The sequence below is a fragment of the Lepidothrix coronata genome, unplaced genomic scaffold, assembly GCF_001604755.1.
Source record: "Lepidothrix coronata isolate B3197 unplaced genomic scaffold, Lepidothrix_coronata-1.0 Scaffold72, whole genome shotgun sequence".
Lineage (NCBI taxonomy): Eukaryota > Metazoa > Chordata > Aves > Passeriformes > Pipridae > Lepidothrix > Lepidothrix coronata.
The window spans coordinates 1,459,300-1,483,944 of NW_016690252.1; the positions used below are offsets into that span (position 1 = coordinate 1,459,300).

At 43.9% G+C, this 24,645-nt stretch overlaps 2 protein-coding genes across 6 annotated transcripts in view; one reads left to right on the forward strand and one right to left on the reverse strand.

Moving 5' to 3' along the window:
* Positions 1-19,617, reverse strand: part of DNAI1 (dynein axonemal intermediate chain 1) — a 140,499-nt gene extending 120,882 nt beyond the window's left edge. Inside the window, exons 1-7 of one of the 2 annotated variants that reach the window (XM_017819004.1) lie at positions 19,455-19,617; positions 7,184-7,246; positions 5,247-5,339; positions 4,259-4,339; positions 2,301-2,427; positions 1,857-1,936; positions 903-1,094 (exon numbers count right to left, since the gene is read on the reverse strand). In XM_017819004.1, coding sequence (XP_017674493.1) covers positions 903-1,094; positions 1,857-1,936; positions 2,301-2,427; positions 4,259-4,339; positions 5,247-5,339; positions 7,184-7,246; positions 19,455-19,487 — 669 coding nt within the window. In that variant the 5' untranslated portion in view covers positions 19,488-19,617. The remainder of the gene's footprint in view (positions 1-902; positions 1,095-1,856; positions 1,937-2,300; positions 2,428-4,258; positions 4,340-5,246; positions 5,340-7,183; positions 7,247-19,454) is intronic. The other variant, XM_017819003.1, reaches the window with a different exon arrangement.
* Positions 19,618-20,099: 482 nt separating this feature from the next.
* FAM219A (family with sequence similarity 219 member A) overlaps positions 20,100-24,645 on the forward strand; it is a 95,754-nt gene continuing 91,208 nt past the window's right edge. For 2 of the 4 annotated variants that reach the window (XM_017819018.1, XM_017819019.1), the window contains exon 1: positions 20,101-20,297. In XM_017819018.1, the coding sequence (XP_017674507.1) occupies positions 20,271-20,297 (27 nt within the window). In that variant the 5' untranslated portion in view covers positions 20,101-20,270. Of the gene's footprint in view, positions 20,331-24,645 lie in introns of all 4 variants that reach the window. The other 2 variants (XM_017819017.1, XM_017819016.1) reach the window with 2 other exon arrangements.

Genomic DNA, 24,645 nt, shown 5'->3' on the forward strand with positions numbered 1-24,645 from the left:
TCTCTACCAGTGGGCAGAGATGGTATTCCTTCTAGGAGATGGTAGCTCCAGCAGCACAGTTACTCTTATTTCCCTTCAAGTCTATCAGATGTAAAGGCACCTAACTGTATCTGTAACGGCTGCAAGAATTCAGGCAGGCTCTCTGAGGAACCTGCATATACTCTGATTGTAGGGTAGCAAGGAAAGCAAGAGAATTGTCTCTCTGAAACTTCTATCTCTAATGCAGAAACCTCCTTTTTGAGCACTCAGCTGGGGGCCAACTTTACCGGGATTGCTCAATCAGGAGGTTGCATGACAACACACTCAAAGGGAATGGCTGTGGGCTCAGCAAAAAGCTTAGGGAAGGAATATAAGGTTTTGGGTCTGTAGTGATTGGAAAGTGCATGCACAGAGTGGGAGGGAGACATACCATGTAGCAGCAGTAAAGATTTATCATACATGGGTTTGTTACTGCAGTACCCATGCTTAATACAAGCACAAATACATTTGTCCTTTTAATATAAAGGCATTAATACCCCTGTTACACTAGTAAGAATTGAAGTAAGAGATCATAAAAGGGCTGAGTGCCAAACAGGAAATGCTTTCATGCATTAGAAGTCCTCAGCTACTGTCCTAGCCATCGCTCCTTACTTTTTCAGACAAGAAAATAAACATGAAAAATACTATATCCAAGTAGAGGCTTAAGGATTTACAACAGCACCAAAACGTTTTGGTGTAGGCTGTCCAAGAGTCCATGAGGCAAGACATTTTCTGTCACCATTTTCCCCTTCCCAAATGTTTTACAACAGTAAAACACTGTACTTCTTTTCCTAATAGTATCTACAGAGATCACAGGATATGACACAAACACATGCCCTCCCAAAGCAAAGATCCTCCGAGTCACTGAAGGAACCGCAGCATACCCGCAGGGGGTTGAAGGGCGTCGTTGAAGCTCTCTCAATGAAGTTGAACTGGTTTGGAAGCTTCTTCTCAGGTGCTTTTGGAGGAGGAGGCTCTTCTGCCTCTACTGCCTCGGCTGCCTCTGCTGCCTCAGCTGCCTCAGCTTCTTCCTCAGCTGCTCCCTCTTCTTCTCCTCCCTCTTCCTCTCCTGCAGCCTGCAAGAAAACACAGCAGTGACTCCACCTTGAAAGAAACAGAACCACTTTTTCTTCTTCTCAGACTGCTGGATTCAATATTTAAGACGTAAATTAGGAAACTTCCAGCAATCAGAGTGAGGAGTTTCTGAAATGATATCTAAATGGGAATATAGAAATCCAGGAACTGAAGTTTCTTGAAAACAAAACCATGAAAGAGATAACGTAGCACAACTGCCTTTGGTAAAATGGACTCAGGGGCCAGAAGATTCCATTAGAGTTCAACTACCCTGTGTTTTCCTTTCTTTGCTAGACAATGAGCTTCATCTAAAACTAGTCTGAATTTGATTCCAGGGTCTGACACTGTGTAGATAAAAACAAGCTTCTCAAAGGCTACTCCTTTCCTATCAGCCAACTGTCTTTAAATCAGGCCACTGTTAATTTAATTTAGTTATGCGTGCTGCTTCCATCCCTACACATTTTGTTTTTCACCAATGGACATATTGTCAGGAAGACTCCTGATCCCATCAAATTACACTGCATCTTGATATAACATCTGGATAAACACAGATCCGATGTGATCCCCCAACACAGCTTCTGCAACTGAAAAATGGCAGCAGGACTCCAGCTGTTTTCTGCAGGTTCTCACCTACAGCAGAGACATCTCAGATATAAAAGAATCAATCACAGAAGCTTCTCAGCAAACCCATTTTATAATAATACAGTTTCAAATCTAACACTAAAAATAAAATGGACATCTCTCAGCTGACTGTGCAGAATTACCTCAGTATCTCCTGCTTGTTCTTCATCTTTAATCTCTGCCTGTTCAGATGTTTCAGCAGGAGTCTCATCAGGAGCCTTTTCTGATGACAGAAAGGATAAGTGAATAAGCCCAGAATAATAGGACATATTCTACCATATTCTGCAGATCCTCTGTCTTCTGAAGCATTAATATACAGATGCTTCCTTTCCTAATGCTGTCTCATTAGACAACACAGTAACAAATTCCCAATTTGGAGGGTGACTTTTTGCTCAAAGCCACAAAAGGTGACAATGTTATTACTAGAATGAAACTGCAGTACTTCTGATTTTGACTCCCAACAATGATGCAAGCCAAACTAGGAGCTGTTTAACTCAATGGTAATGAATCATGATCATTCCATCATGTTGAGTAAGTGGAACCAATGCCTATCTGAAAATTACTGTGATTTCAGAAAACAAACCTACCTGCTTCAATGTTTGATCTGATACTCTGTCGCCTGCCTTCATCTGAATCTTTGGGTATCAGGTTTCCATTCAAAGAGAAGTGAATGGCTGTTTGATCCAGGTAGTCTACTAGCTTGTATTCTCGTTCCTACAAAAAGGAAAAACCCAACAAAATCACAGAATCATAGAACGGTTTAGGTTGAAAGGGATCTTAAAGATCATCAGTTCCTACCTCCCTGCCATGGGCAGGGACACCTTCCATTAGACCAAGTTGCTCAAAGGCCCACTCAACCTAGCTTTGAACATCCTCAGGGTTGAGAAATCCACAATTTCTCTGGGCAATCTGTTCCAGTGCCTCATCATCTTCACAGTAAAAGAACAGCTCAATCTGTATAATTTAGATTTTGAGCTGCACCGCAAAGCAATCAGAAGACACCACAGACCACAGATGCTTTAATAGTTTCTTCTTAAAAATACTGTTTACTGCACCAATCACAGCACAGCACCAAGCCACTTCCATCATCGTGGAGGATTTGAAGATATGGATCATTGATCACCTGCCTATATATCATAAATATGGAAAACGTCAGCTCCAAATAGAAGAGAAGGTGACCTTATTTGCTTCCACAAGACTAATTTCCTTTCTCTGGTGAACTCATGCAATGGTTAGTCAAAAAAGTACAGTAGCACAGAAATGAGACAGACCCAGGAATATTTTACCTGATTGTCTGTTCCCTTAGGTGCTGGTTTTGCCAGGGATAATTTTCTTCACAGTAGCTACTTCTGGGCTGTGATTTGGATTTGTGCTGGAAACAGTGTTGACAACACAGGGATGTTTTAGGTATTGCTGAGCAGTGCTTACACAGAGTCAAGACCTTTTCTGTTCAACATCCCAGCAGTGAGGAGGCTGGAGGGGCACGAGAGGCTGGGAAGGGACACAGATGGGACAGTCGATATTCCATATCTTATGGTGTCATGCTCAGCATATAAAGCTGGGGGAAGAAGGAAGGGGTGACATTTGGAATGATGATGTTTGTCTTCCCAAGTAACCATTAAGAGACACGGAGCCCTGTTTTCCTGGGGATTGCTGAACAGCTGCCTGCTCACAGAAATGGTGGATTAATTCCTTGTTTTGCTTTGCACAGCTTTTGCTTTCCTTATTAAACTGTCTTTATCTCAACCCACAAGTTTTCTCACTTTTACTCCTCTGATTCTCTCCCTGATCCCACCAGGGGAGAGTGAGTGAGTGGCTGTGTGGGGCCAGCTGGGATTAAATCACGACACCTGCCTTAAATTTGGGATAATCCAATGCTAGAGTTGGCAGAGCTGTCCCTGTGCCCTTTCTTTGAGGGCATGCAACCCTTCCAAGTGAGGAGTGGGAGGCAAAGCCATCATTCCACTCTTCCCATGCAGTTTCCCTGCAGCTGCTGGCTGTACACACAGGAGAAGGCTGCTCCAAGGTAATGCAGCATATGCCCTGCACACACAGCTGTGAAGGTATGATTCTTGGATGTTTTCTGGCCAACTGATGCACCCTCCTCTGCTCACTCCTACTCATCATGAATAAAGATTGTCAGTGAGTTCACAAAACACATTTCTGAGCTCTCCTATAATTCAAACAACTGAATCTTTATGTGTGGATACTGAGGCATAACTGCCCTATAGACTGAGAAAAGAATTGCTTTTTTTCCTCTAACCACCACAAAATGGGAAAAATTACCACCTGACATTAGCTGCATTAATTACATCCACTGCCAGTTCTTGTTCTGTAATTGCAATATCCTACTTCTAAATAAATGCATCAATGCTTTTAGACTTTTACCCTCTGCAAAAACCCTCTGGGAACCATTGGCAGCAAATACGTAAAAAGATGAAGCTGTATTAACAGAAAATTTACCTGGTTATATATCAAAGGAAAACACAAAACCAATTAATTGCAAAAAATCTCATTTCAGTTTTACGGGTCATGTCACACTTACTTTAAAGCTGAATCTGACAATATTCTGGGGAGCTTGGGGATTATCAGCTGTCAAGGTGCGTGTAATTTCCTGTTTTAATTCCTTTGGAATGGAAAAAAATGGTATTGTAAATAAAACTTCACTATTAATACAACAAGCAGCAACAAAAATCACCATGTTTATGCTTAGTTCTATGATGTTCAGTTCACTGCAGATACTCCATGTGCAGCTGATGCCTCCACAAGAACAATGCTTGGGGCCAGGCTGGCTCAGAGTGGAATCCAGAACAGTCATCCCGCTTTCTACATAGTCTTTCAATGGGCTTTCTTGATGGTAATTCTTATCTAAGATATGGTAGCACTTAAAAAATGCTAGCTGCATTCCATGGAGCAAAACAGACAAGTTGTGTCTGCAAGCTTACACTGTCCAAAACTAAACAGTAAGCTCAGTGGCAGTGCTTTTAGGACTGATCACTATGAATAAAAAACAGTACTGCTAGTAATTGTTTTTACTACCTGCGTTGGAGGAAATGCATAAAACTTCCCTATAAGAGCTACTCGGAGGACTCGGAGGGAGCAATGTTAGATTTTTATAAGGCAGTGGGAAGAGAGAAACAACTGCAGCTGGAAGGGTGACTGACTGCAATCCTGCTGAACCCAGCTGGGAAGAAATGGCAGTAAAATTTTAGGACACTTCCCTGTATTGCACAGAGGCATCTGAAAATCTCAGGGTTGGCTCTGGGATCCTTCTTAACTGAGTGATGCCCCAGCTCCATTCCCCTTTTGGATCAGCTCTAGGCAGTCACACTGTCTTAAGCCCAGAACTGTGTTTCAAAGCACATGGTCTCTGTTTTCCTGCTGAAAGCCATTTCAGTTTGTGCTGCAGACACTGTACTTCAGCAAGTATTGGAGTTTTACTCTTGCAGCATTTCCTCCAAAACCAATGGGTAGTCTTCAGCTTATGGAGCTTTGTACATATCTTATGTTGATACAGGTATTGTTTTACTCACAGCTTCAGTCAGCTCCAGTTGATCTGGGGATTTGACAAGAGCCCTTGCCAAGTCTCCAAGAGCATCTCCTGCTTCAGTGGAGGCATCTTCATCCTTGCACAGGAAAGAAAAGCTCATTAGTGCAACAAAACTGTGATTGTTTCTCTCCCTCCCAAAGCAGCACTTCTTCAGACATGGAGCAAGGAGATAAAAACAACATTACCCCACCCATCCCCATTTTGAGCACAGCAGAAAAACTCAAATAGCAAGACAAAATTTGAAGTTTTTTGAATGGCTACACTTGACAGCAAGAGTTCAGTAAGTTGGAAGAGCTGCTTTCTGAAGATAGGTCCTGCCCTGTAATAAAACTGGAGTAACAACACTGACAAAACTCAAGTAATTCCACATCAACCTCAGTTTAAAAGTTGGCAATTCTGTTTCTTTTGACCATATAATACCCAAAAGACCTATACTTAATGGGTCTCAAAAGCACAAGTCAAGGACCTGCAATTACTCTTGATGTGTTATTCTATAAGCTATTCTTAGAAAAAAGTTCAAAATACAAAGCTGCAGGGATGTGGCTCCCAGAGGAATGTTAACGAATTTCTTGTAAAGGCCAATGGATTTGCATTCTCCCAAAACAGACTGCTGACCTCCTTGGGCTAGCCTTGGGTTGATGTCATGAAATGATACCATTAAAGGAAAAATGAATCGCTGCAGGAATGAATTTAAATTAATTGTCCTTACAGGAAAACTGTCAGAACACAAAGCTGCTGATTAAAGTGCTTAACTGCTCCAGGCAAAATTTCTCCCCCCACTCAAAACATGTAATGAGTTGATTTAAAATAAATCAATCATTCTTTTAAATACAGTTCTCTCAGGCCTCAACTTCATAGCCATAAGGTTAAACTTTCTGGCCATACAGAGCTGTGGGTGAGTCCAAGGCACAAGTGCAGCCTGGTTGCAGGTACAGAAACCGGACCCAGCAAAGCTTTGCTATCTGCAGAGCACCACGACGACAAAAAGCACAATGCTCTGACAAAATGTGCAGTGGCTGAAAGTAAGAGAGAATTCTGTATATGTCAGGCATCCAGGGGAAGTAACAGGCTGCAGCCTTACTCTTTTTCCCCAAGGGAGCTGAAATGAGCAAGCTGTAGGGAAGGTCAGGTGCTCTGATACAAAACAGACAATGATGGCAGAACAGTCGTTTGTGATTTAATGCTCCCCACATGAACACCTGCTTGTAGGACATTCATCATACACAATTTGATGCCAGTTAGTTCAGTGGCTGTTTTCCCTAGTGAATCAGATAAAAAGTATTGTGGGCTTAACATTTTTATATATGATTTTCATTTAAAAAGTAAATTACTTCTCATTTGTAAAGGGTCAAAAGAGGAACATTTAGCAAGACTGGGATTTGTCCCAAGAAAGTGAAAAGTTGTTTATCAATATGCTTGTTTAAAGGCATGTAGACTCTCTCTCCCATCCATGACAATGGAGCTAAATAAGAGGAAGGTAGATTAAATCAGGGTATTCTAAGCATTTATTTGCCCAACAGTAAAGACGTTATCATGAGGCTTTCAGTCAAAAAAGTTAATGCTATTTTCTCTAATATTGCTATGTTAAGTGAATATGGACTGTATTTTGAATTTTCTAAACTGAGCAGGCAGTTTTCTCACTGTCTGAGTCAGTTTATATTTTGGAATTTACACTCCAAACATTATGCTTTAATATTTTCATATTGCATTTTCCTTGAATTGTGCCTTTGTTTTAGCCAACATTTTCATTCTAACTTGCTAGCATAATTCGCTGCTCAGTGGAAACCCAGAGCAATCCCTTACTGCTAAGGCAATTGGTATTTTACCAATTCCATAAAAAAAGCCATTGTTGAGACTGAATCTATTTTGCACCTCAAGCTAAAGAAGGAAAAAACATTTTCTAAGACTCGTGGATCTTACCCGTTTTTTAGATCCGGCTTTACCAGCCTTTGATGCCTTTCCTCTTGAAGGTCCACTTACATCCTGAAGTGAGAACATATCCAGTGTAAACTTTCAAAGCATCTTTTTTCTTAATTTAACCAAAGCAGAATAAAAGTTTGACGTGCTCATTAATGTTTGCTCCAGTGGTATGTTTTAAAGGCTGAATATACCAGTATTCTGCCTATAAATTACCTGAATGAAAGACAGTCGCTTTCGTAACACGAGACAGCAGTTTATCAGCACGAATAAATGTCAGGCTCTATCCTAGTTACTGCCTGTCTGTGATACACCCAAATGTCCCACACATGGAGCTCTAGCGCCTTGCTCAAACACACTAAAAGGCTGCTCTTGCCCCAAGTGCTTGCATGGCACAGTGAGCCTGAAGGCAGCACAACCACATCCACAAAGCCATGAGTGCTCCAAAAACATGGAAAACACTGGTGGACAGCCGGGAAATTAACCACTGCCAACCTCCCTGCACACACCAAAGCACAGAAAATCTGTTATGACAGGCTTTAAGGAAAACAATTATATAGCTGTTTACAGGGAGCCTTATAGAAGGAGACTACCCAGAGTTTAAGGAATAACAGAAGGGTACCAGCAAAAGCTATGTGAAAATTTAACAGAAAGTGGGAGAGGAAATGAAGAGGATCCTTTTCAGGAGATGCTGAGGGACAGACAGGATCAAGAATCCAGAAGGCAGAGAGAGAGAGAAAGAGAGAGAGAGAGAGAGAAAGAGATGATATATCAAACAAAGGAGATAATATTAGAAACCTTGGCAAGAACAATGTCAGAATGGATCTCAAATAACATTTGGTGGTATGGATGAGAAAAGCAGAGGAGTAAGTCAGAAGAAAGTGTATGACTTTGTGACAGGAAAGAAGGGGATACTAGAGGACAGGGAAGGAAAATGAAGGGGTGGGAAAGTAAGCTCCCATGGGCTGATTGATTTTCTTCGGAAGAACATCAGAGTGTGCCTTTCAGCTCAGATCAAAGGTCCACCTAGCCAAGGATCTCTCACCAACAGGATTCAAAAGGAGACATCTATTCTCTCCAGGATGGCCTCTCAGCTTGCCACAGGGATTTGAACTGAAATGCTACCCTTTTTACTTCATATCAGTGAACCTTTTTCCCCACAAATTTATTCAGTCATTTTGGAATCCATGCACATTTTTAGCACTCACAACTTCCACAGCAAGGACTCCCATGGTACCACTACATGGTACTGAAAAAAACAGCTGCTTGCTTTTTTAAGTATGTCACTTGCTGCTCTCACCTGGTTTTCCTAGTTGTTCTTCTGGAAAGCCCAGCTTTATCATAATATCTATTCTTCATCCTCTTTTCCATGTGTCTTATGAACACTTTCATGAGCACAAGTCTCTACAGAGATTCCTACACTCCCCTCATGATTCCCCTTCATTATGAAATTGAATATTCATTTCCACCACCTACTTCCTATGTATTAAACAGTTAAGTAGCTATAATGACTTTGACCCAGTACACCCAAGCATTGTTTCTCAAGCCCCACTACTTGCTAAGATCTGACAACAATAATTCAGAAAAGAAATATTTTCAGAGGAAAACAAACTGCAGCAAAGACATGAAGCTGTGTCTCTAAGTGTTATCTCTCTTTGTACAAGCTAAGAAACATAAAACTGCTGTTACCAACAAGGCATCAGGGATTATTTTCATTCGAGCAGATACATACTAAAAGCAATGAAAAATGAGCAGACTAACACATTTCTATGCTTTAAAAATGTGCCTCATTTTGCAGTACAAATTGTTATGACACAGGTGGAGAAAATAAAGATATAACATTTGCTTTATAGTCCCACAGAGGGCTCGTAGTGGAGCAGAGAGTATAAGAGCTCCCATGTCACAACCACTACTGAGACCACTGGATCCTGCAGCTGTCCTGTCTCCCCTATGTGACTGTTTGGAAATGGGCAACAGAGCATCCTATGTGACAAGGACCATGCCACGTGTGAATTAGGTGTGACTTAAACAGATTTGCAGAGCAGAATTTTATTCAGATCCAAATCAAAATCAAACTCTTAATTTAAAACATGAAACAAAGCCTTCTCACTATTAGCCTCTGTAAATGAGTCTATAAAAGCATCTATCCAGCAGCAAAGGCATTGACAAGGAAAGCTGAAGGTAATTGGTTTTGGCAGTTGAACAGATTTCAATTAACATAATCCAAGAAGCCACCTGTGAATAAATATCTGCAACTGTATTAAAATCCAAAAAAAAGCTACAGTTACAATTGCACTTGAAGGAAGCAGCACAAACCCTGACCTTCTTCCCACACCATAAAGGATTTGTAGGGTAGAGCATGAACAATTTTTCTCATCAACCAGGCACTTACGGCTAATTGGCTCTATTTCCTTTGTCTTTGTACAGTACTATCAGATTTTATGACTGTAACTTAATGATATATAATCACAGAATCACAGATTATGCTGAGTTGGAAGGGACCTGCAAGGATCATCAAGTCCAACCCTTTGCCCTGCACAGGATCATCCCCAAGAGTCACACCTTGTGCCTTAGAGTATCATCCAAATGCTTCTTGAACTCTGTCAGGCTTGGTACTGTGACCACTACCCAGAGAAGCCTGTTCCAGTGCCCACCCACCCTCTGGGTGAAGAACCTTTTTCTAATATCCAACCTAAACCTGCCCTGACACAACTTCAGGCCATTCCCTCAGGTGTCCTGTCACTGGTCACTACAGAGAAGAGATCAGTGACTGCCCCTCTTCTTCTCTTTTGAGGAAGAACAGGTCTGGTACGACAGAGAGACCCTGACGAGACCCAGGATGTGGCACAGAGGAATACAGGGAGGGGATATTAAGAGATGGGGCACATACTTGACATTAGAGATCCCACTGCTGTAATAAGCATCTCACCACTGGCCAGTTAGACAAATGCACATCTGTAGACAGGGGAACTGAACAAAACTGGGTTTAGGGGTAGCAAAGAAAACAAAAAAATAGTATTTAGAATGCTTAAAAACCATCATATTCAGTAACACCAGGTCTAATGTGGAATACCAGATCAACGAAGAAAGGGAAACGTGTGAAAATATATCAGCTAACATAAAGGAAACTCCAAGTGAGTGAAGAAGAAGCCATCATCAAGACATTTTATCCTACCCAGTGAAGGACCCAGATGCTGACAACTTGCTATAATATGCCCACCAACACCACTGCCACTAGCAAAACAAAACCATCAACCTTAGAATACAAAGGACCAGAAGAAGGGGGATCAAACTACCAGAAAACAGGTGGAAACTGAGAAACCTGCATGCAACAGCTTTAACTGCAGTCTCATTATCAGATTTTTTGGGGGGTTTTTTTTTGCACAGAAGTACTTCTTATTTTCTGTAATGAGTACATCTGGACCTTATTTTCTGTAATGAGTACATAGTAATGTTTAGACTAAGATTTCAGTCACACTGACATTAAATTTTTAGTTTTATATATATAAGATGTGCCTTCTCTTTGCCCATAAAGAAGATTTTGAGTGTAACAAAGTTTACAGACTATTACAAAAAACAGAACCAGGCTCTGGAAGTCTTAACTTTGACCCTATGCATGTTTTTAACCTTTATGAAAGGATAGCTGAGAGTACCACATCCAGCTGTGTATGACTGGGAGAGGGTGCTCAAGGGAGAGGTCTCATTGCATCAGTCAGTAGGACTTACCACCCTTCTCCATTTGCCTCATTCCTACTTTTCTACAAAGCCTCTACTTGCTGACTGTGGCAGGTTGCTTTGGGTCTCCCTGGAACTAAGAGAAGTAGTTCCCTAGAGCAGGGAGCAAACACATGACTGGCAGGACAGCTATAAAATTACACTTGGTATTTCGGGTATTTTGAACTAAAGAAACTCCAACCACCTCTCCAGCCTGAACAGTTACGCTTTAGAACCTCCTTGTTAACAAGCAGATCCCTCGGTGAAACACTGCGCAGTATGGACACAGCCTACTCTAAACGCGTGCTAAACCTGGATGGAGAGAGGGGAGCCAGCACACAATGACCAGTGTGGGCCTTGGGCTTTCTTCCATGTGTGCTCCACAAAGATAGAACAGCCACACCTGGAGCAGGTGAGCACAGGTTTACTGGGGAGGTGGAGCAGAGTCTAGGAAAGTGTTGGTTCTTAGCTTATTCTGGAGTTCTTCAGCAAAGTTCTGGTCTCCTGCCCAGATAAAATATCCCTCACAGCACAGAGGTTTACTTCAACAGCAAAAAAAAGTTGAGTATCTTATTTTTTTTTATATTCTGGACTCCTGCCAGTGAAGGTAAAGACTGTAACTCTACAGAAGTCAGCATAAAAAACAGAAGACATCCTTTGTGATGCAAGCATCATTCCTGCCACCACTGCCTATGCTGCAGAAGGTTCATCCCAAAGTACCTCAGACTTTTGGAACCCAGCTGAAAGGTGACACAAACATGAAAAAAATGAGTTGAGATCCATGTATTTTGGCAGTATTAGCAGTAGGTGAAACTCATCAAAACGAGATCTATTTAAAACTATTACAAGAAGCAAGTTGGTGAGCAAACATGGGGCAGTCAAGAAAACAAAATCTTTTACTCTGACTCCTAATTCAGATAATAGCACAAGTAATACTGCTATGTCATTTGCTGAAAAAGGCAGCCCTGACATCCTTTTTTTTTTTTTTTGGGGGGGGTGTATTTGCTATTTCTTTTGCAAGCTTCTGCTCCCTGTAAATCTTTCCAAAGCCAGCACATTTCCTTTTTCATAACTTGCCTTAAACCCCTTCTCTGCCACATCACCTGTAAAGAGTTTCAACAGCACCCACGTAGATTGTGTCCTGCCACCAGGGCTCAGAATGATTGTTATTGTTTCCTCGTTCTTCTTTTTACTGGGTCAATCTGTTACCCATAAACTATTATTAAAGGTGTAATCTTTTTTCTCTGACAGCTACTTCAGACATACCACACAGTGTTTGTACAATAGGGAAGAGGTCACAAAGTCTGCAATACAAACAAAAAATAAACTATAACTGTGAATCAACATTATGATTCACTAGGTAAGATGTTTACGACAATTACTGGCCTTCATACCCATCTCTAAAATTCAAGCACATTATTGCTGTTACATTAGCTACAGAAAAAAAGTTAGCAGACTAATATTAGCATCTCAAAGAGAAGCGTTTGGAAGTTAGAAAATGTGAGAATTAAGGTTGCTGGGGCAACATTTAATTCATCCCACTGGGCACAGGCATTATGATACACAGCTTAATTCCACTATGACACACTTGGTTTTCCGTAGGTTCCCTGGCTTACGTCAATTCTCACAGGTTAAGTTACTACCAGTATATTAGTTTCCGTTGTTCAACACCTAGAGTGGTGTTGTTTTTTTTGTAACTGTTAGCCTAAGTCAGACAGCCAACAAAGAACATTTCAATCCAAACAGTTACATTCTAGCAAATTCTAGATAAAGATGGTCTTGCGACCAAAACAAAAAAGAACAACCAAAAAGAACCCCAAAACCGAAACCAAAAAAAAACAAGTATCTTCCTAAATCTTCCTAATAAATGGTGCTGCTATGCCTGGCTTTAAAAATAATATTAATTAACAAAAAGAGGAGTGTGAATAATCATGAGGAATATATATTAGGAAAAAAAAGAGACGTTGCTAAGGAACTGAGGAATCGGCAGCAGCAGGCACCAAGGAGTTGAAAGGAATTTCTCACCTCCAGGTCACTATCATAACCCTGGCCACTCTGGGAGGTGCTCCAGTGCTACAGTGGAAAATGCCAGAATCACAATTTAGGGATGCTAATCATGTTTTATGCTGATGACAGATTACTAGAGTTCCAACAGTAAGAAGACATAAGAAGCTCATAACAGTCACAGTGCTTAAATGAAGGATATAGAAAACTCAAGTGACTGTTCCTTTCTGGACCTTTTTTCCAGGGTGTGTTTATCATAGCAGCACCCAGGAATTCTTCCTTCGGACTGACATCTATTACACCACAAGACAAATTGACTACTGGTTACCACAAACATACAGTAATCTGACAGGATAATACAAATTAAGAGAGGAAACAGATGAAAAGTGATGCTTTAAAAGCCATTAAATATTCCTTTCCCTTGCCACAGCTCCCTGTAAATCAGACAAGCTACCAAGAGGTACAAATAGCTGCAAACTCAAGTCTTTCAACAGGAGGTTTTCCTGTTGCTGAGATATTCAACAAGCATATCTAATTGTATTTTTAGGTAGGATGTTTCGGCAATATATATATAATTTTTTTTAGTTATAAAACGGGAAAACTAAAATAAGGAGAAATTATTGGCTATTTTCCAAATAGCATTGCCATAAATGAAAAAAAAAACAAAAACACAAAAACAAACAAAAACAAAACCAAGCACTAGTAGGCTGGCATTTCATAAGACCTATCTTATTTCCACATCCCTAAAGCACGTAAGAGGAAGGCAAGCATCAAAGAGATGCAATGTCCCCTGGAAGTTTTGAACTCAACACCCTAGTAACATGTTTCCAGATTGTACTGCAGTGAGGAAAATAAAAAATCATAACCATACATCTGAGTCTTGCTCTTCTTGCTTCATCTACAGTGATTATTGCTCTTTCTTTTTGTTGGTGATGTGACAGCCAGTAATTGCTGATCTGAGACTCATTAACTGAATTTACACAAGACAGACAGGACTATCAGTACCTGCCTTCCTGGGTGAAGATAAAAGCTCTGAAGTTTTTTCCAAGTCCTGGAACAATCACATCTATTTTCTTTTGAACAGCTATTTTCTGCAGCCCTACTTTTCAGCTATTTCATCCTGTGCTGCAGAAAACCTCTGACTTGGCAGTGGCAGTGCTGGTGGTAAATAAATTGTCTTGGAGACCTAGGAAGCAGAGATTTACTCTCAAGAGCAAGTGTTCATTTAAGAACCAGACTGAATCCTGAACTAGTGACTGCAGAAATCCTTCAAGAAAAAATCCATCCATCCCTCACATTCAGATCCAAAGCCTACCTGACTAACCGAGTAGGAGATGGAATGATGTTACCACATGTGGTGTCCTGCCATCCAGGATAAAAGTCCCCAGTATAGCCTTTGCTGCCTGTTACATCCTTCCCCCATCCCGTCAGATTAAACTGCCCCTTCCAGACTAGATCTTGCCAGGGTTCACTGTATGGTGAAGAGCCAGACACCACAACCCAGTATCTCCTTGAGAAATGTGAATTTTCTCCCTACGTTTAAAGCATAAGTTTCGACGAGTAGATCTGTATTTGCAGATCCAGACTAAAATGCCAGAAAACTCAGAGGCAGGGATGATGCAGGTTGGTCACTCTGCCAAGCTGAAGTGTCAGTTCGTATTAAGTAAAATTTCCAAGGGCTGAAAATCGTTTACATATTAATGAAACACTCATCAGGGCAATTACAAACCCACACTATAATTTTTAAAGATCATTTAAAGAGACATTTCTGCAGCCTTTCTGTTCCTCATGCTAGCTGTCACCATAACACAATCACAGAATGCTCATGCTAAGTTTACTTCTTCTTCCTGAGCAGAGACATTGTCATTCCCACTTCCTCTGCAGCACAGCACAGATGTTAACAAGCAATCTGGAGGAAAAAAAAAGAGGAGAAGCACACAGCTGCTTGCAGGGTTCTAAAAGGAAGAGGTAGAGACATCATAAGAGCTAAGCTTGACATTTCTGTAAAACCATTTAATAAGCTTCCTGCTAGCTTTTTATTCTTGTTTTGAATATTAGCAAACTCCACAGTAAACCACCAGTTGGTAAAAAGAAGCAGAGAAGCACAGATGAAAACAAAGTCAAAGGAAAAATAGTGACTTCCATCCTGCCCTGCAGCAGACATCCATTTGCACACAGTAGGGATGCCAATTTAAGAGCTATTTGCCAATACATTTTATAGTGTTTTCTGAGAGACACTAAATTGAGTGTTTATTTTATATTCCATGGATAGTTTAATGCAGGTTTAAGAACAAGTAAGCACCTTAAAAAGCCTTTTCTGGGGAAAACAATAAAGGAAAAGAAAAAAAAAAGTAAACTACCTCTGATTGTTGTGTGTTTGGGGAGGGGGTCTCTTTGTTTCTCTTTTCTAACTTACTGAACAGCAAAGATGCTGTTTACCTGTCAGTGGGTGCAAGACCACAAGTGTAACAAGAAATGCCTCGCTGTCCAAACTCAGGTGCTTTCTTTACACTGCTTAAGTGACCTGCTTCTGACAGCGGGGTTGACCCGAAAGTGATAAGACCAGATAGTCTGGTTTTTGCACATTGTAAATGAGAAGTCAGTATCAGCTAAGAAACCATAACCAAATCCTGCTTCTCCCTGGTGTGGGTTCAGCCACAGAGGCACACACACACAGTAGGACAGGGTGCTCTCCACTGCCCACTCAAGGCTTTTCCTTGAGCCACACACCAAATAGCAAAGGCATGGAAATCTGGAACAAACACTTCCAGCAGCACACCTGGCAAACATGTTCAAAGAAGCAATCTTAAAATTGTTGGCCACCTTCTCTCACCACCCAGCACCACACATGGGACTGACACCCTGCCCTACCAACAACTTTCTGCCACACAGGTCAGCGTTTTTTAAAAACACCCCATTTCTGGCTGTCCTGTTTGCCATACTCAAGGCTTCATTCTTCAGGGGAGCTGAGAATCTCATTCATCCATTCCCTTCAGCCTGATGCAGGAAAGTTGGCTTATGCCTTTCCATAATTCCACATCCTCACAAAATGCTGTTGAGCTCAATTGTGCATAGCACATTTCAGATGTGAAAGGAAGGGTGTTGTTGAAGCACAGAACGTACATAAGTATTGTTATTTCCAAGGCTCTATGGGGAACACAAAGATCCAGACATACAAAACTATTTTAAGACTTTGAGCATTGAAACACATTTGTTATTAATGTACACGAACATACAAAATCCTAAAGATGGTTATAATTAAGGTTAGATTGAGTCAAGCAGTTCATCTGGGAGGTCACAGACTTTAATTCTGATGGTCAACCTGACTTTGACATATTTTCACCCATCAGGTGGCTGGACACTGAACTGGAGGCAGAGGTCACCTGGATAAAGAAAAAAAAAAGAGTGAAATAAAGAAAGAAACTGGTGTCACAGGAGAAGGCAGATGCAAGACAGGCAGAGAAGAAAAGCAGGCAACCACTACACAAGAGAGAAGAAGAAGAAAAAAACAAGAATTGATCACAAAGCTCTTGAAGAACATGGAGTCATGAAAGCAGAGGAGGAGCTGGAAGTGACATGTGGTAAAAGGGAAGGACCTGGGAGTGTACAGGTAAGTATCTCAGCTTTGAGAAAAATCACAGGAACAAAATTTTCAAAGGTAAAGCAGTCAGCAGTGACAGACCTAAGAGGCAGAGCAGAATAAAGCAAAATATAAGAAACGGAGGAATGAAGAGCACAGGGACAGGTGAAAAGAGCATAAACTACAGTAAAATTCTTGTCAAGAACTGGAATGTGGACCTTGACTCACCAATTAATTTTACAGTGGCCACTATGGCCCAGTAAATATCAAACATCAGGCCCTGATTGGACAGTGAGTAGTGCAAAGGTATTCACTCCTCAGAATCACAAAGCCACTGAGATGAGGGCTGTATTTTGAGTCAGGGAAAATGAGGCAAAAGCCTCTGGATTCCAGAGCCAGCTAGTGAACCACACAGTTCTTCCACTGCAAGAATATTCTAGGAAATAAAAGTCCATGAAACAGCAATTAGATTTAACAACCTCATGGCAAACATGGGAAAGGCAATACAGAACAAGTTATAATTAATGTCTTTTAAGTTGTTGTAATGAAAGTTACGGGGGAAGCCAAATATATTAAGAGTTTAAGCAGTTTATGATGTTTTGAGAGCTTTAAAATAAAATTAATGCCTTTGCAGCACATTAATTTTTTTCAAATAACATGTGAATCAAAGCTTCTTTGTTTCAGAGCATTTGAGATAACGGCGACTGCAAATGATTGAAAATATTTATGTGAAAATTCTGAAAATAAAAGAAATTGAAATTCAGAGCAAGGATTTCATCCCAGGTTTAGTTTGTACCATCATTACTGGATTTTATAATTTTACTGTAAACATCTTCATTATCTAGGACTGGATGTGGGTTTTGGTTTTGAGTTTGTGTCCTTTGTAAATTTTATAAAGTCCTTTGTATCTCATTAATTACTAGTGCTTAGTAGGAGATCAGGAATGTCACAGGGATCCTCTCTCTCTTGCTGACTGCAAAGGGTAGGAGGTGATCAGATAAGCAGCAAGAGTTGCTGCTCCCTCACTGAAAGAGCTCCTGCTGTTCAGACTCCCTCACAGACCCTGAAAGATTGCCCAGAGAGCTCAGGTACCACCCTACAGCTCTGGATGGTCACACTGATCCCTCTTTTTTTTCCCTTCCACTTCCCTTGATCAGTTATCGCTTTCTGTCATATGTTCTGGACAGAGAAAGTAGGTTCCTTGTTCTCAGTCACTTCTGGGACACCTATGCCAACCTTCTTCCTCCCACCTTAAGGATCAAATGCGTAGGAGTTGGCCTAAACATGACAACAAAAGGGTTTCACAAGCCGGCCATCATCTGCTTTTAAATCAAACACTTTGATAGTCCAGGAGTAGATCAGATCCAGGAATTAATCTGGCTGATCCCTTCATCCTGTGAGGGGATGCATGCAGACATATCCACGCAGAGCCCAAAGGAATCCAGTGAGGTCTCACAGACACAGACCTCATGGCACCGTAGAGTTAGAGCCAGGAAGAGCAGCAGATGATTCCATTTCATTGTCTGAACTGAGGAAAGACCAAATAGTAAAACAGAAGGGAAGTGGCAAAACTTACAGCTGGGTACAACTGAAAGAATTTTTTAAAACTTTGTAAAGAAAGGGATTTCATCCTGTCTGCTCAGTGTCCCCAAGAGATTCTCTGGCAGGTGGAGACACCTTGAGTGCATTAAAATCTGCCTTGGAAGGGGTGTCTTATGCTGGAAGTGTGATGAAACGGCCTGACAATGGCAACTGAGGACAGGGTTGAACAGCACAGAGACAGAGTGGGGAGGTGCTGCAGCTTTGGGATGTGCTGGTTTGCCTGAATAGCTGTGAAATGCCAGAGAACTCACAGGGTGACACCACAGGTGACACCACACCCCAGAGAAGGGACAGAGTAACACAACCTGATGCGGCCAGGTAGTCAGCAGGGGCAAGGGGGACTGTGCTGACCATGCTGCTGCACCCAGCCCTGCAGGTTACAACTCAGTGGGGCAACCTCAGCTCTCAGTTCAATCTCTCAGCTCTGCAGAGAAGGACCTGGGAGTCTTGATGGTTGACAAGTTGACCATGAGCCAGCCGTGTGTCCTGGGGGCCAGGAAAGCAAATGGGATCAGGAGGAGTGTGACCAGCAGGTCCAGGGAGGTGATCCTGCCCCTCTACTTGGCCCTAGTGAGGCCACATCTGAAGTGCTGAGTCCAGTTCTGGGCTCCTCAGGACAAGAAAGACAAGGAGCTACTGGAGAGGGTCCAGCAGAGGCCACAAAGATGATGAGGGGTCTGAAGCATCTCTCTTATGAAGAAAGACTGCAGGAGATGGCCCTGGTTAGTCTGGAGAAGACTGAGAGGGGAATCTCATCAATGCATACAAATATCCCAAAGGCAGGTGCCAGGAGGATGGTGCCAGACTCTTTTCAGTGGTGCCCAGTGACAGGACGAGAAGCAATGGCCATAAACTAAAACACAAGAAGTTCCACCTCAACATGAGGAAGAACTTTTCTGTGTTGAGGGTGGCAGAGCACTGGAACAGCTGCCCAGGGAGGTTGTGAATTCTCCCTCTCTGCAGACATTCCAATCCCACCTGGACACGTTCTTGTGTCACCTGGTCCAGGTGATACTGCCTTGGCAGGGGGGTTGGACTGAATGATCTGGTCTCTAGAGGTTCCTTCCAACCCTGACAATTCTGTGACTCTGTGAGCCCAGAGGGAAGCGGTCTGGGCTGTACACGGTGACGTCACGTGTAGCGACTCCGGGGACAGTGACGTCATCGCTGGCATCACACCAGGGGCAGCGCTCAGAGCAGGAGCCGAGGGCCGTACAGCCACAGCGGGGCCGCACAGAGCCAATCCCTCCTGTGGGCCTCCGTCCCCGCTGCAGGAGGCTCTGCAGTGACGCCATTCGGGAGGGTGACGTCATGGCACCGGTGGTGACGTCACCACGGCGCTGTCGCCACGGGAGTGCGGCGGCAAGCCCTTACCTGCCGGCGCTTGTCGGCCGCCTTGGCAGGCATGGCCTCTCCTCACCGCAGTGCCCCCTGCCGTCCCTCACAGCCCCTCACGGCCGCCCCTCACGGCGCCCGCCCGGCCGGCCGGAAGTTGATCGCGGCAGCCATGGCAACACACCGGAAGCGGCGGGCGGACGAGACGATTCCTCACACGCCCCCGCGCTCCCCCCCGAGGGAGGGAATGGTACGTCCCGGCGGCCGCTGCACATCGATCATCCGGGCCCCGAACAGGCGAGAGCGGCCCCGCCCTTCGTGAATATTCAAAAAGGGCGGGGCCACAGGAGCGCCGCCGCCAGTCCGCTGTGGTAGTGCCTCCGTCCGCCTCATGAATATTCAAAAAAGGGTAGGGGCCGCGGAGAACGGAGCATCTGGACCTTGAACAGGAGATATCCCCTCCCACTCATCAAAATTCCAGAGGGGGAAGCGCCTCAGGGAACGCAGTATCCGCCCCCCAAAGTATTGACAGCGGCCCCACCCATGTCATGGATATTCAAAAGCGCGTGGCCGCGTAGCCCACCATCCGGGCCCCAATTAGTAAGTGTGGTCCCGCCCTCCTCATGAATATTCAGGACGGGGCGGGGCGGCGGCCGGACCCGGAAGCGGCGCGGCTGAGTCACGGCGGCGGCGGCGGCGATGAGGCAGCAGCAGCCGCGGGCGGTGTCGTTGTCATTGTCATTGTCGCCGTCGCTGTCCGTGCCGTCCCTCAGCGCCTGAGGAGCCGCACGCGCCCTCCCGCCCGCCCTCCTCCCTCCCCGCGCTCCGCCCGCCGCGCCCGGCGCCGCCGCCACCATGATGGAGGAGATAGACCGGTTCCAGGTGCCCGCCGTGCGCGCAGAGATGCAGCCGCTGGTGAGGGGCGGGCGGGCGGGGCCGCGCTGAGCCCGGGCGGACACGGCCCCGGCGCGGAGGGGCCGCGCACACCCGCACCCGCGGTGCCAGCGCTGCGGGGGCGGCGGGGCCGCCGTTATATAACGGGGAGCCCGGGGAGCGCCGCCGCCATCCCCGGCCCTTCACCCCCGGGGCCGCTGCTGTGTCATCCCGGGGCACCCGCACGGCCCTTCATCCTGCCCCCCCCCCCTCCTCATCCTCCTCCCCCGGGGTGTCCCCGTCCATAGCGGCGGCAGGAGCGGGCGGGGGCGGGCGGGCGGCTCCGCTCCTGCCGCGCTTGCGAGCGTCGCTTCTCCCGGAGCATCCCTGGGAGCATCGCCCAGGAGTGCCCCTGGGAGCGGTGGGAAGCGGCGGAGGGACCGGGAAGCCTGGTGGGATCAGCTGGAGGTGCTGAGGGTGGCTGGGCTTTTAACTGAGCTTTAGAAAATAGGAGAGGAAAAGGGCGGTGTTTGTGCACAGCCCGGGCGGGGAGCGATACTCCCCAGGGACGGGAGAACTGCACGGGCTGGGGTGTGAAGTTACTCGCGATGCGAGGCTGCAGGACCTTCTCCGAGGCTGGTTTTGTAGCCGTTGCCCTCGACACTGAGCTGCACTTAAGGAGATGCTCATCGTGTGAAAAGTCCAGGTGTTTTGCGAAGAAATGTCTCTGTCAAATTTAAAATCTAAAATAGTTTTGCTCGCATAAAATTCTTCCCATAAGGAAAGCAATCTGTGAGGGTTTGTTGCCCTCTGCTTTCCCTGTGCCAGGACATGTGTTTTTCATATCAGGATGTTTTTTCATTTCGTAGACACAATTATACTCAATTAATGAGCTCTGAAGAGCCTGACATAATGGTTACACTACTACATGGGGCCCTGGGGAATCTTTGCAGAGGGGGAAGTGTACAGACTTGTGGGACTTGGCAGATGCCTAAACGGGAAGGTAGAGTGGTCGTGGGCTTTTGGTAGCTTCTGAAATGAGTTAGGAAGAAAGGCCAGCTGGCTGGCAGCCAAGGAATAGGCTAGACCATCATCAAGTAGTCCAAGACGCCTTAGGAGTATGTAGCTGCTTTGCTTTGATGCCACAGGCTTGCTTGTGTATGTGTTGTGCCCCAGCTACCTGCCACAGAACTCTGGATGTGTTTGTCCATTTCTGTTTCCCATCTGGGAGAGGTTCTCCTCTGTGTTCCCCTCCTCTTACTCCTCAGTCCACCTCAGTCTCTGCTTGAAGGTGTGTTGTTATTTGTGACTTGGGACCTGTTGAAATACAGTTCACCCTGGCATTAAAGTGAAAGCTGGATAATGTGCTCACTCACTCAAGATGCTGATTCCCTCTGGCACCTGGAGTAAGCAAATTCCATCTTGGGCTGATTATGTGAGACAGGGATATGAAATGTTTGGAGAGGTGGAAAGAACTGTAATGAAATACTTGCACAGTTCCTCTTGGTAGCAGGTGAGGATAGGTTACTGACAGGTTCATGTTAGCACTGAAGTGCTACTGAGATTTCCCGTTTATCAAACCATACATTATTTAGAGTTGATGTATCTGAATCCTCGGTTCCTTGTTGCAGCTAGTGCTTGAGAGAAGTTGAGAACACAATGATTGGCCTGAGAACAGAAAAGCTCTACAAGGTCTACAGAATCAAATTATCCCTCAGTGGCAAGAAAAACATTTCTCTTACTGTGGAAGTGTTGACAAATTGTGAAAATATGCTTAGCTTGGTCTGTTTTGGGTTTTCTTGGTTAGTTGATTCTTTGGCTTACAACCTTTGTGGTGGGGCAAAAAACTGTTCTTTCAAGCTGATGTGGGCTTGTTGCATGCCCTACCCATTGTTTGTGTTTTTATCAAGCACAGGCAACAAATGTGACAAGAATGGCCCTCTTTATTCGTGATATTGTCAGCATAGTAGTGAGAGTTGCAAGTTTGAAAAAGCTGTTGGCAGACGAAAAAATACTCCTAAGGATTTTCTAGAAACTCCATAATGATAGTGGAAGAATGGAATTTGCACATACATGCATTTTTGCATGGACATGAACCAAGCAGAATCTAAAGAGGTTGTCTCGTCCAACCCTGTTATCTCAGTATAGGGTGTTGTATTATGCAGCAGCAATAGTAAGCTTAGAAAACAGGTTCCCTTCAACATCCAAGGACTAGAAAATTTTCACAAAGGGCTTTTACACTTGTATTAATAGACTACTCTGAACCTTGGCTTCAGGGTTGCAGTTCTTTTCCAGCTAATGGAGCTCACAGTGAAACCTTGTGCATGTGAGGGGCTGTTGCTCTGACTGGGCGTGTAGGATTTTTCCATGTGCATGGAAATGTTGCCATCGGTCTCAGGTGGGACATAACAAGTCTGGTACAGCATTTTCATTGGTTTCCTCTGCTTTGTGGTTTCTGGTCTGTACTTTGCAAGTAGGAGCTGCAAGAATCCTTGCAAGTCTGGTGTTTATCATACTAATTTCCTTGGGTAACATGGTTCTGGGCACTTCTGTTGTTTTGTTCTGTTACAGTTACCATTTGTCCTGTCCCTCTCCCTACCATCCTGTACTTTAAAGCTGTTATGTCTTAAACCCAGTTGTCAGCTAATATTAATATAAGTAGTATAATGCCTCCGTACAAGTGGAAAGTCACTATCATGGGTAAAAGACAAATACAGCAGAGACTCCAAGACCAGGAAGCCAAAGCTACTAGCCATCTTTTAACAAAGGTCCAAAGCATCCATGATTTTTCCATTGTAGAAGTCAGTGATCTTTTACTCCAAGTAAATCCTGCAAAAAAAGTCAAAGGTATGCATATAAATATAGGGAAAAGAAAAATGAAGCAATTTAAGCATTCATACTTGCAGAACATTAATGGTAAGTCAACATATCGGAGCATTAACATCAAATTTGGTGGCAAACTCCCTTTTTGGAAACCATTTGACTCTATAAAAACAAGTAGAAAAGCAACTATAAGGAAAGGCTTTAGAACTCTTCTAAAGCCTCACAGCTCACTCTTCTCCCACATTGGGATAGGGGAGAGAGTCAGAGGAGTAAAAGTGAGAGAACTTGTGTATTGAGGTGAAGACAGTTTTGTAAGTAAAGATAAAGCCATGCACACAAGCAAAGCAAAACAAGGAATTCATCCACCATTTCCTGTGAGCAGGCAGATGTTCGGCCATCCCCAGGAAAACAGGGACGGCTTCATCATACCTATTGGTTACTTGAGAAAATAAACATCATCACTCCAAACAGCATCCCCTCTCCTTCTTCTTCCCCCAGCTTTATATGCTAAGCATGACACCATAAGATATGGAATGTTCCTGTGGTCAGTTGGGGTCAGCTGTCCCGTCTGTGTCCCCTCCCAACTTCTCATACCCCTCCAGCCTCCTCACTGCTGGGGTGGGGAGCAGAAAAGGCCTTTACTCTGTGTGAGCACTGCTCAGCAATACCTAAAACAGCCCTGTGTTATCAACACTGTTTCCAGCACAAATCCAAATCATAGCCCCATACTAGCTACTGTGAAGAAAATTAACTGGTATCCCTGTCAAAATCGGCACAAAATACAGAATAACCTTAGCATCTCAGCACCTCTTGTTTCTTCTTCCCAGGCTAAAAGCTTTCAGTTGCACATGGTCTCAGGGGGAGATGCAGCTGTCAGTCTTTTCCACACGCAGAGGGCTCAAGTAAAAGTTTGTTTTCTCAGGTTATAGGGGTCATTGTGACCTGTCACTGAAGCTATATAAAAAAATAGTGTTTTGAAACATGATCCCCTGCTGAAAGCAAGTAGAGAAGAGAAGGTACCTTGCTTGATTTGAAGTGCACACACTGTATGAAATATTTTTTCATCCTGTTCAAACTGGACGGTGTCCTAGGAAAGCACTGTTCCCTCTGAGTGCTGGCCAGTTTGAGAAGGGTGCTGAAATGAGATTTGTGAAGCTAGGCTTTGCTCAAAATCCTTAACATTGTTGATCAGCATGGGTGCTTTTGGCTGTCCATCTGCATGGATGAAATGTCAGCTTTTGATGTCTTTATATTGAACTCTGGGATAACCACTGCTGATCTGCCTAGAAACCATCTGACAGGCCTGCTGATCTGCCCATCTTAAAACTTAAGAGATAGATATGGTTGTTAAATGCTGAAGAGAAGCCATTCTTAGAAAGCATCTGAAACCCTCCTGGACCCCTCAGCCTCCAAACCTGCTGCTGATACTTGCACTGTTTATTGATCAGCTGCCTGTCAGGGGTGATAGTGCATTAGTGTCTGGTGTCCACTAGCTGTACATTCTGACAATAATCAGTGTTGTATTTACAGAGCA